We start from the raw sequence: 12,328 nt of genomic DNA on the forward strand, positions 1-12,328 counted from the left end.
AACCCCCAGAGACCCAAATTTAGAAAACAACTGCAAAATCTTTTTTTCAACCTTTCACATGTTGTTCTAGGAGGCCAGATAAACGGGCCTATTTACACATTTTAACAGCCAATAGTGTTGCAGAACTGAACAATAGGACCTATTGGCAATGTAAATGTGGTTTTAAAAAGAAAAAAAATGGGGAAGGTTTATTTTTGTAGACTTAAATCTGATGTTGTAATATTACAACCGTGGGTCTCTGGGGGTTAAAGTGTGTTTCTGTGAAAAGCAGTTACCTGTTAACTCTTTAAACAACCTCAGTTTGTAGAAACAGACAATAGTTCTGGCCAGACAGATGAGCTAATGACTCGTACGAATGGGACCCATTACAAAGTCTGTCTGTTCCCTAAAACAACTCTATTCACAAATGCTGCCTAGGGGTTCCGGCAAATTTGATTTAATACGCTTTATACGCTACATGCCTTCAACACCATCCAGTCGTGTCTACTGCAGCAGAAGATGAGGGATGCAGGAGTGGACGAACATCTGACTGCATGGGCTATTAACCATCTCAACAACAGGCCACAGTACGTGAGGCTGCACAACTGTATGTCTGAGGTGGCTGTGTGCAATACGAGAGCTCCACAGGGTACGGTGCTCTCACCCTTTCTCTTCACCTTCTACACATTGGACTTCACCTACCACACTAGTAGCTGTCACGTCCAGAAGTTCTCTGATGACTCGGCCATTGTTGGCTGTGCGTCTGAGGGGAATGATCTGAAGTGGACTTCATGGACTTTGTGGACTAGTGTGAGTGTAGCCACCTTCGCTTGAAGGAAATGGTGATTGACTTCCAGAGAAACAATCCTCCTCACTCACCAGTAAACATCCAGGGAGCAGACATTGAGGTGGTGGGTCTTGGGTGTTCACCTCAACAACAAACTGAACTGGTCCAGTAACACAGAAGGAGCAAGAAGGAGCAAAGCAGACACCACCTCCTGTAGAACAACCCATTCTACGTACCCAAAAACAGACAATACTGCTGTTTGTTTCCAAAATTGACCACAGAATTTGCCAGTGTTGCACATCGGATTGGAGATTCAAAATTTAAACATGCTGGCACCATTCCATTTAAAATGTATGACAATTTGAGTTTGGAAATGTTTAAAGACATTTTGTGACTATTTTTAGCTCATCTGTTTGATCAGACCTAATCTCAATTTCTCCAAACTGAGGTCTTTTAATGAGCCAATGACACCATGGAAAACCATCACTTTTCTCCATTCATACCATCCATGCTGTAACTAAAACATAGAAATCCAACCATCATAACATTGGCTATGAAACACTCTTTAGCTTGCGTCCACAATAAGGCGCCAAAAACAAAGTTTAAAAATGTTCTATTTTGGAAAGTAAAAAAAAAGGTAATATCTGAGAATTTAAATGACCGTATCTGTGTATTCCCATTAAATTCCTGCATCACATCCATGCAATTCTCATCTGCAGGACACTTGTGTTTAAGTGCAGCAGCTACAGACATGCACGCTGGTGGGGCCAGAGCATTGAGAGCTTTGTGCGGAATCATGGGAAGGCGTTTCTTCGGGATCACCGCTTTGGATCATTTGCACAAGAGGAGGAAAACGTCCCTTCCAAGTGGTAACCATGCTGAGAGAAAGGATTTGTTAGTGATGCTGATGTGCATCTGACACGTAAAAATGGAGACTAATAAATGTAAACAGATACAAATAGAGAAACTACTTTGAACGAGATGCTAACCTGTCGTTTTTTATTCATGCATGTAAAAAATTATGTTAAATTCTAATTAAATGGTTCTGTGATCATCTTGTGCTCTCTCTCTCTCTCTCTCTCTCTCTCTCTCTCTCTCTCTCTCTCTCTCTCTCTCTCTCTCTTAAATAAATACATGAATTACTAAATAAAATAAAGGCAGTGTAAAGTTTCATGAATAAAAGCAAGCTCTAATCTTATCACTGGTAACCATGGAAATGCTGCAAAGGACCGAGCAGTCAGCTCTCTTTTGCCATTCATTTTTTCTCTTATATTTTATGTTTTTTCTCCTTCAGCCTGACAGTTAGTTTGATATTGAATCACGTGTGATAAAAAATCAACTGTCTTAGTAAAAAGTGGAGATCCTGCAGGGACAGATGCCACAATACATCTGGATGCAACCTTAAGATTGTAAAGGGAGCTCAGGAGTGATGAGGGTCAGGGAAGTGAATGACAGAAGCATCATCTGCTGTATTAAAAATGACTTCCAGTGACTTATTCCGAGTTTATTTACAGTTTTCAGGCAAGCAGTGATGTGCTTCTTCAGGTGTTTGACTCAAAGTAAACCACGCTTGTTACGTTTTGCCAGCGGAGATGTAGTTTCTGTTTTCAGTAGCTGCAACATAAATCTGTAAAAACATCTGTGCAGGTATGTGAACGGAAAGACATACATGGAGGATGTGGCTGATGCTTTGGAAGAAGCTAAAGAGGAAATCTTCATCACTGACTGGTGGTGAGTTTTATGATTTGTGCGTAAACATTCGGGATTTAGAAGTTTCCCTGTTCCAAAGCACCTGATTCATACAGAGAAGCATGACTATGGATGTTCAAACTTTTCTAGATTAAGGCCAAATAAATCATGGTAAAACACTTTACGGGCCACCAAAAGTTCATTTTAAGGTACAAATATGCCAAAGTAATTTTTATTGTGGTTGTATAATTGTACTGCTCATTAAAAGGCCTAAATTATGCATGCTAGGCACTTGGAAGTCGCTTCTGACAAAAGTGTCTGCTAAATGAATACACATCACGGGTTCTCAACTGCAGCGCCCCCTAGGGATCGTTCAGGCTAAGTGAAAGGGCGATGAAAGTTTTGCATCCATATCAGTTGAGCTGAACACTCAGCTGTGACAGAAATCAAAGTTTATTAAGCTAGGCAGGTAACTTCATGATCCGCCTTCCTGTTAAAAGCAATATTAAGTACCGCTCTAGTAGTGTGTTATAAAATGTATTCCTGAATTTTTAATGATTTTGTTTTGCCTTTGAAAGTATTTTATTAGGTGGATTGGAAAATCACAATTTGCTTCATGTTTCTTCTCCTCAAAACCAAAGAATCATGTGTTTTAAGTAAGAATGCACAAACATTTACTTACTAATTTGAAGTCACAACCCTCAAAAACTTTGCAGCAGCCAAAAACCCGTATGGCATAAGGCTTTGTTGTCTTATTTGCACATGATCAATCATTCTGCAAATGAATGAGAGAACAGCTTGGTACCAGTGAGTGTAGCACATGGCCTCACACCTTATATTGTGTATTAGCCACATGTCTGCGCCTGCCAGGGAGTCGGGTTGTGGTACGAGCTGTAATTACAGCATCTAACTAAGAATAGAAAAACACAGACGTCTCTGCGACAGTTTACACATCTGCTGGAGCCCTTTTATCCCTCAGTCTTTTCAAAGTACAGTGAGTCTGGCACTCAAATATTGCCTGTTTTCTAGTATAATTTCAAAATTTCTACATTTAAAATGGATTTTCTTTCATTTTTCTGAAGTGAAATGAAACTATGTTTGCTGCTACAGGCAGGGTTCTGATATACCTGCCCCTGTAATCTCATACTGGTATTTTGTGGTCACTCTGAGCCAAGCGAGTGTTGAAAATGGCTGAAATCCCAGGAATCAAGGCAGTAATCACTAGGCTTAAGGTCTTTTCCAATGAGGTGTCAGCTCATGTCATTGTCGGTGCATAAGCTCAGTATACCGACGTCAGTGACTCATCAGACTATATCATTATGTCATGTCTGTAGAGAGATGTTGGAAGCTCTGACTGGTGAAAGTCATGATTCATTGCACACGAAAGCTGATCAGAAATTCATTTCTTAGATAGTTTCTTCTTTAGGTTTTTCTAATTTCCTTCTGTTGGTCTTTCTGTCAGGTTGAGTCCAGAGATTTTCCTGAAGAGGCCTGTTGTAGAGGGCAACAGGTGGAGGCTGGACTGTATACTCAAGCGCAAAGCAGTAAGTCAGAAATTCCTTGTCAGCATCATCACAACTTAAAGAGCAAGTCACCCCCAAAGTTATTTTGGCTGATAAGCTGTATAATTTAGTGTCTAATAGTTCTATAGACACGTGTAGTCGCTATTGTGGCATTTTAGTGCATAAAAAAATAGAAGTACTCTGCTTTCAACCATCAATGTAGCGCCCTCTTCGGGTTAATAGTCTGCACTATATTTCCTCTGATGGAGAAACTCTGAAAGCATGTGTGTGTGCGCACATGTGAGTGTGTGTGTGGTGCTCAGTCACTGTTGCAGCGCAGCTGTCTTGGTCCGCCAGGCAGCGCCTCCTTTGTTTGTTAAACAGGAAGTATGGGTGGAGTAAGACTCTGGTAGGGGGGTGACTTGCTCTTTAAATAAATACAAAAACCTCTGCCAATTTAAATGTAAAACCATACCATAGCATTTTATTTGCATTACAGCTGACCAAAGCATTAAAAACTAACAAGCTAAATAATCTCATAGAAAGAACAGTTAAAAAGACTGGAACAAAAAACAAAAAGGCAACTAAAACCATAAAATATACTAATTTAAAATTAAACAATCAAGATGGAAAGGAGTAAACCCTGTAGGCTTAATGCTACGACCAGGAGAAATAGTACACTTTAAGACTAGATTTGAAAGCGGCGGTTGAAGGCACTCTGACTCATAATTCCATGAAAAATGATTTTCTGGGCAAATCTTCATCTCATCTGCCAACTTTAAAATGAAAGGTTGCAATTTCTTTTCTTTTTATTTACTTTCTTTTGAATGGGTAAACAGATAATAGGCATGCACTAAGCATATTGCAGTGCAGCTGGCTAGAATTGTATCCTTGCAGAGAGGAGGTCTATATTCTGGTTGGCACATTTGTGGTTTGCGTTTTCTTCCTATTTGGGTTTCTAAATGTATGTCAGGTCAAATGGAGATCATACATTGATGCCAGGTGTAAATGTGGCCCTGTGATGATAGCTGCTCCTTCTTGGGTCACTCAACAAAATGTAGCGCATAAAAAAAAACATTTAAATAATCTTGTGCACTGGTAAATTTCCAAAATCCAATGTATTTATCTGGTTTTTGTCCATAGCAACAGGGAGTGCGGGTCTTTGTGATGCTGTATAAGGAGGTGGAGCTTGCACTGGGCATCAACTCAGGCTACAGCAAACGGACGCTCATGCACCTTCACCCAAACATCAAGGTAAACAAAAAGATCATGGCGAGTCAATAAGTCCACCACGATGTAGCACACAAATGTACAAACTTTAAACATAAACAAAAAACATGTGTGCAGGTGATGCGTCATCCAGACCACGTCTCCTCCTCTGTCTATCTCTGGGCCCACCATGAGAAGATTGTGGTTATCGACCAATCGGTGGCCTTTGTGGGCGGGATCGACCTGGCATATGGCCGCTGGGATGACAAAGAGCATCGACTGACTGATGTGGGCAGTGTGACCCGCTCTGTGGCCCCTGAGCAGGTCAGACACAACCCTTCACATCAAATATCTCACCCACAGGTAGATGAGGCTTTCATCCAATCATGGCTGCTTGAATATAGAAACTATCCATCTGAAAACAATCATACTACAGTCATGCATTCATTTTCTACACAGAGCAAACCGATTCTTTTCCAGTCTGACTCTCTTTTAATGTAAAGTTTATTTTTAGCTTGATATCTTCAACAAATCATGACCAAAATACATGTTTGATCCCTTTTGAAACTTAATCAATTGTAATTAAAGATGTCTTAATGCATGAAGTCGTTTGTGTTTGCTGAGTTCATATTTAGTTCCATGATTATTATTTTTCTTTTTAAATGCTTTCAGGCAGGCACCAACAATTCTCTAGTAGAAAGGGTAGCACCATCTTCCACTGATGGTGTCTCCCAGAGCAACGGCGATGGGACCCCACCCACTGACTCTGTGGAGTTACCTAAGCTGAAGGGAATTGGTCGCAGCAGGATGGCTCGCTTCAGCTTGTACCGACACCTACAAAAACACACTCTGCCACACGCAGACAGCATCAGCAGTGTTGACAGTGCAGGTGTGTAAAAGCATTTAAAGGAACAATGTGAGAGAATGAATACTTGGGCTAATTTAGCTAAAACATGCTCTGTTATCCACACTTAGGATAGGAAATAAGTCAGTAAATGTGCACTTAATTTTTTTGCATTCATTAAAACAAATGTGATTAAAGTTGGTTTTGTAATAAAAGCTTATGAGCAAGTCATGTTTTCCTTACTTGACATAGCTTTCTGAGTTAATTTGGATAAATGAAATAATTATCTGTTTGGTGTGACAAACTAATGGCTTATGGGCTCGACACACGGGAGGCGATAAACAACCGCGATCAGCAAAATTTGTCGCTGTCGCTTTTATTACCTGACACACGGGAGGCGATCCGCAGCAGCGGCCAGCGGCAAAGCCGTTGACGCGTTCTGTTCCATGGCGAAATCAAATCTTCCGTTGTTTTGCTTGGCTGTGTCAGGTTGGAGGGAATTAAGGTTATTTAAGTGGTTCAGAGTTAAAAAAGTGGTAGATATGATGTTTCACAAGGTGCGGTTAGAGTTATGTGAAATCTTACTTCTGATTTTACTTTATAAAACCTAATAATCAACTTCTCCTCCATGTTTGCTCGGAGATGTACGGAGCATCCTGTCCGCTCATTGGTCAGTGAATGAAACCTCCGTTGATTGGTCCTCGTCCGAGCGACAGCGATGAAAAGTTGAAAATGTTTCAACTTTCTGGGATCGCGTCGCTAAGTCGCCTGTGCACGACACGTGCATGAGCGCAAAATTTCACACGCACGTTTTTCGCGTTTCGCTTGGTAGGAGGGAGACCCGCGATTTTCGTTTTGTTGCGCATGTCTCATTGAAAATGAATGGAGGAGAGGCGATGTCGCCTCCCGTGTGTCGAGCCCATTAGGTTTTGTATTCCTAGGGCATCTTAGGAAACTTCAGGAACAACCAGAATCTTTCTGAATGGTGATGTCTGCATGAACTGTTCTGATTTATATAAAGATTAAAGTAATCTGCTTTGTAACAAGACCAATAGTGCCTAGCTGTTAGCTTGTCAGTCTGGTCAGAACTAAAACCATCTTCTCCAAACTGGACACTGCAAAGGCTACAACAGGAATTATTATATTTGTTCAGAGTTAAACTACTGTACTGTTTATGTTCTACTTGTGGAGGGAGTGGTTCTGTTCAAAGTCTTAAGACCGGAGTTGGCGAGCTGCAAGGAAACACCCGTTTCTGGCATGGAAAAGACTACTGCAACTTTGTCTACAAGGACTGGATCCAGCTGGAGAAACCTTTTGATGGTCTGGTACACACACACACACACACACACACACACACACACACACACACACACACACACACACACACACACACACACACACACGCACACACACACATTCTCTTGTTTCTGTAACCTGTATTTAATACAAACGTAACCTGAAAAAGATCGGCAAAATGAAAGCTGTTTAACTTATGCACATTTTGCTCCCAATTACTTTTTACAGTCATTAACTTCAATGAGTCCTAAAGCACTCGTCTCTAACATTTCATATATTTTTCACCAGATAGAATTTCATTTTACAAAAAGCTGTCTTGTCTTTTTTTTCATGCCGACCTTTTTTCTTGCACATTCCTCTTATATTGATCCCTCTTTCTCTCTGTGCAGACTTTATTGACCGATACACCACTCCTAGAATGCCTTGGCATGACATCGCCTCAGTGGTTCATGGGAGAGGCGCCAGGGACGTGGCGAGACACTTCATTCAGCGATGGAACTTTACTAAGGCACTGGCATTTCCACACTCTGCACACAGAAAACCACTCGTAGATGGAAAACAAGAACACAATATTTAACCTTTATGGATATTGAATGTTATGGGATGAATTTAATTTATGTTGTCTAGTGTTTTGTATAATTAATGTGTTTTGTATAATTAATTTGACTATTTTAAAATGCGAAATTTAAGTAACTTCAAATAATGGCAAACTGGTGTTAACCCCAAGCACAGATCATTGCTTAGTGACTATAAATTTAAGTTTGAGCTGGGAAAAATATCTCCATATTTTCCGTGACATATTTTTATTCCTCCAATTTCCCATGCTATCATTTTGTCCAATCCCCTTTTTGTTGACAAAACGTTTTCCCTCCCTTTGCCCTAATTCTCCGTCTCTCATGCAGATCATGAAGCCAAAGTATCGCTCTCTGTCTTATCCATTCCTCCTGCCCAAGTCTCACTCCACTGCCAATGAGCTCAAGTATCAAGTTGCAGGATGTGTTAATACAAACGTTCAGGTAAGAAAATGTATTCTTCATTTATGTTAAAATTCTTAATTTATGAAGAAAAGGAAAAGTATCTAAATATTCATTTGAAAGGAAATCCAAGCACCGACATGGTTGAAAATTAAACAGAACTCACACTGATTAAACTACGACTCTCCCACATTTTCCACTTCTTGAACTCTTTTTGGGAACAGATAAAAGAGAGTAAATATTAAAGCTTCATAGAAGCCAAAACGTTACATAACTGCACGTCATGCATCTTTCGTTGTGACTGAGGGCTTTCAGAAGGAAGGACATGACCCTTGGTATATTTGCTTGTCTGTAATAGGAAGAGCAGGAAGTCCACTTCTCCAGTTCAGTGTACTTTGTTAAAAATGGTTGTCTCTTTGTCTCCTGTCTTAGGCCTAGTCCACACGTAGCCGGGTTTTTTTTAAAAACAAATATCTGCCCCTCCAAAAACTTGCATCCACACCACCTCGTTTTAAAAAAAACTGTCCACATGTACCCGGATAAATGCGTTGTAAAGGACATGCCGGACATGCCAGACCTGTAGGCGGCAGTACTTCCCTCGTTCTGAACCTCGTCCTTCGTCTGTGGTCTTCCGCAAAGAGCAGTAATTCCGCTTGCAAAAACAAACAAGCAAAAAGCGCTTGGACAATTGATAAAGCGAGCGCAGCTCTGAGGGCATCCATGCTGTCGGCTAGTGTAAACACAGGTCGCACACGTGATGTCAGCATTTTTTTGTCGCGGAAAGTGACGTTGCGGACCATAAAACTCCGGTTTTGTCTGTCCACACGCAGACACCCAAAACGGAGAAAACGCAGATCTTCACTTTGGCCGGAGTTTTTAAAAAGATCCGTTTTCGTGTGAAAAAACTCCGTTTTCGTGTGGATGACAGGCCAAAACGTAGAAAAATATCTACGTTTTGGCAGATCCCCGGCTACGTGTGGACAGGGCCTTAGATTCCATTTTTTGCAACTGTTACTGAATCTAATCAAAGCACTATTTGTGAGAGTTAAAAGTACCTACGTTTGTACATATTTTAAAATCCTAAGAGACTTTTTCATTTTGTTTAGAATTTATTTACTAAAAATTAGATGAGACTTTTCTTAGAAATAAACCTATGTGGCACAGATTCCTCCATCCATCCCATCGACATATGTACTGGACAAATAATTTCCGTAGGCTGGAATTATAAGTTTTTGTTTCCAAATGGGAGGTTCCCGCCACTGCCATTTTGACAGTGCCAAACGTCTCATCAGACAATCGTTACGATTAGAACCACATTAACCAATGTAGCTACTAGCTAACTTAGCTAACCCAAGATGCTAACAAGAGGTTTTGGGGACTGGGGTAGCCCACTCGCACGGCTGACTGGCTTTTGTGCAAGGCTGTAGTCATGCCGGTCGCCTGTGGAGATCTGCTTCCACAGTTTTCTAAAATATTGGGAAAAGTATTTGTATCAAGGTTGGATAAATTCATCGAAAAAATAATATTTTAAACAATGAACAATATGGGTGTAGAACTAAACATTCCACAGCAATGGCAATAATGGAATTAACAGATAAAATGTCAACAGCAATTGACAATAAAAATGACTTTGTTAGTGTTTTAATTGATTTGAAAAAAGCTTTTGACATCATTAATCACTCAAGGTTACTTCGAAAATTAAGTCCGTATGGAATAAGAGGTGTGGTTCATCGATGGTTTAAAACATATTTAGAAAAAAGGAAACCGTTTGTTCAGATAAAGGACCATAAATCAAAACTATGTGAAATTAATTGTGGAGTGCCACAAGGGTCGGTCCTCAGACCAAAACTGTCCATTTTGTTTAATAATGACTTGGTAAATGTATCTAAGACACTTGGTACCATTCTATTTGCAGATGATGCAACACTGTTTTACTCAGGATCAAATATTGAGGAGGTGGCTAAAGTGATAAATGACGAACTGATTAAAATTAAAAACTGGTTTGATATAAATAGATTGACACTGAATCTTAATAAGACACATTTTATACGGTTTAATGATAAAAAGAACAGTGATGTGTCATTGGAAATAGATGGGATTGCAATTCAAAGAGTAAAAGAAACTAAATTTCTTGGAGTTCTTATTGATGAAGACTTGTCATGGAAACCCCATATTAGTTACATAAAAGGTAAAATTGCCAAATCCTTGGGAGTATTACATAGAGTCAAGTTTTTACTGACTAATTCTGGTTTGTTGGCATTGTACAATTCACTGATTGTTCCATACTTGACTTATTGTGTAGAAATCTGGGGAGCGACATACAAAAACTATACACAACCCTTATTTATTTTACAGAAAAGAGCTCTGAGAATCATCAATTATAGTGGCTGTAGAGATCCATCAAACCCATTGTTTATTAAATATAAATTACTGAAATGTCATGATTTAAAAGACTGGAAAATCATACAAACCATGTATAAAGCCAATTTAGGTACTCTACCAACAAACATTCAGGGGATATTTGAAAAGAGAACTAGTAATCACATGCTAGATTTAGAACTAAAATTAAGGAGTGGAATATATCTGTAAATGGTGTTAAATTATGGAATAACCTTAAAAGGGAAATTTAAAAAACTCTGTCATTTAATATATTCAAAAAATGTACAAAATTGAGTGTACTAAATAATTATGAAAATGTAAATTAAATCAATGATCATGATAGCACTGGAATTTAGAACAGGAAAAAGTTTAAAATGAATCAGTATGCGTGTCTGACAAATGATAATTATATATTAATTGATTATTTCTACTGAAAAAGGGGGCAGAAATTATAAGATATTTTCTTCATTCTGCTCCTTTCCGTTCCAATTTGATTTTTTGTTATGTTTTTCTTATTGTTTATGTATTTTATTTGCTTTTATTTTGAATGAAATGAACGGAAAAAAATGGACTGGGACAGTTAAATTAAAAAGCAAAGCCTCAGACTGCTGCAATTATAGCCAGGCGTCGTGGCCTGCTTATGCTCCACTGTCAGAGATCAGCTGGACAGTACCTACATGCTAACCCGTAGCTAACAGAGCTTTTCCAGCATTTTTAGCTAGAAAAACGTGGTACAGCAAGTCCAAAGTGACGGTACCTTCGACCTGCTTGGAAACAAAATCATAACTAGGTAAGCTGACTGAGGATATGAGGCTTTGCTGGTCAAAAATCTGCGAGTCCGCCATAGTCGACACATCACAGACAATATGTTATATATCATATAATCTGATATATTAATTTATTTGATATAGTTGTCGACACAGAGCAAGGAGCCAAATGACTAAGCAGTGTTATGGTAAACGCATAGAATTTTCCCCATTCAACCAGCAAACTATTAGCGAGAAAAATGTGGTTGAGCTGTGGTGTTTCAGTGGTCTCCATCAGAGATCTACAAGTGACCAGCATGACTACAGCCTCGCATATAAGACTGTCTTCGTGGCTGACCCAGGAAACGGGAACAGCCAGCTGCCTGTTTCAACAACTGTTCCTAGGCACGAGACAGGTGAAACCAGGCACCCTCATGTTTCTTATGCAGCTCCACTAACATGTTTGACCAAGCAGTTAAATGACACATCATTTCCCCTCCATTCACCCAGCGAAATAAAACACATAAATATAATTGGATTTACTGGTAAAAAAGAAGCAAAAACTGCTTGGATGATCTGTTAGTGCAGTCAACAACCACAGCTTGCCCTCTTTGTCCAAATAATTCCATGCTTAACATCCAAGCAGACACACACAGAGGACACAGCTTAAGTTTTTAGTCAAAATGGCCGAACATCTATTAACGTGAGGCCCAGGCTGAGGCCTTTCGCCTGAGCTAGCTCTAGAGTCACGTACATGGCCATGATGCCCGTTAATTATTCAGAATTTTGAGCATTTAATTTCACTTAAACAGAAGAGTTACAAATAATTTCACCCCACTCAGAGTTGTTATTAATGTAAACTAGATCTATTAAACCTAAAATGTTTTTTTGAACCAGACTGTAAACATGTTTATTTCTGCTGT

General features: G+C 39.5%; 1 protein-coding gene across 2 annotated transcripts in view; it reads left to right on the forward strand.

Moving 5' to 3' along the window:
• The window catches only part of pld1a (phospholipase D1a), a 50,614-nt gene that overhangs the window by 22,565 nt on the left and 15,721 nt on the right, over nt 1-12,328 (forward strand). For both annotated transcript variants that reach the window (XM_070547075.1, XM_015969640.3), the window contains exons 10-18: nt 1,486-1,635; nt 2,414-2,497; nt 3,918-3,999; nt 5,101-5,211; nt 5,305-5,490; nt 5,839-6,055; nt 7,202-7,330; nt 7,696-7,814; nt 8,209-8,322. In XM_070547075.1, the coding sequence (XP_070403176.1) occupies nt 1,486-1,635; nt 2,414-2,497; nt 3,918-3,999; nt 5,101-5,211; nt 5,305-5,490; nt 5,839-6,055; nt 7,202-7,330; nt 7,696-7,814; nt 8,209-8,322 (1,192 nt within the window). The remainder of the gene's footprint in view (nt 1-1,485; nt 1,636-2,413; nt 2,498-3,917; nt 4,000-5,100; nt 5,212-5,304; nt 5,491-5,838; nt 6,056-7,201; nt 7,331-7,695; nt 7,815-8,208; nt 8,323-12,328) is intronic.

The sequence above is a fragment of the Nothobranchius furzeri genome, chromosome 18, assembly GCF_043380555.1.
Source record: "Nothobranchius furzeri strain GRZ-AD chromosome 18, NfurGRZ-RIMD1, whole genome shotgun sequence".
NCBI classification, from domain to species: Eukaryota; Metazoa; Chordata; class Actinopteri; order Cyprinodontiformes; family Nothobranchiidae; genus Nothobranchius; species Nothobranchius furzeri.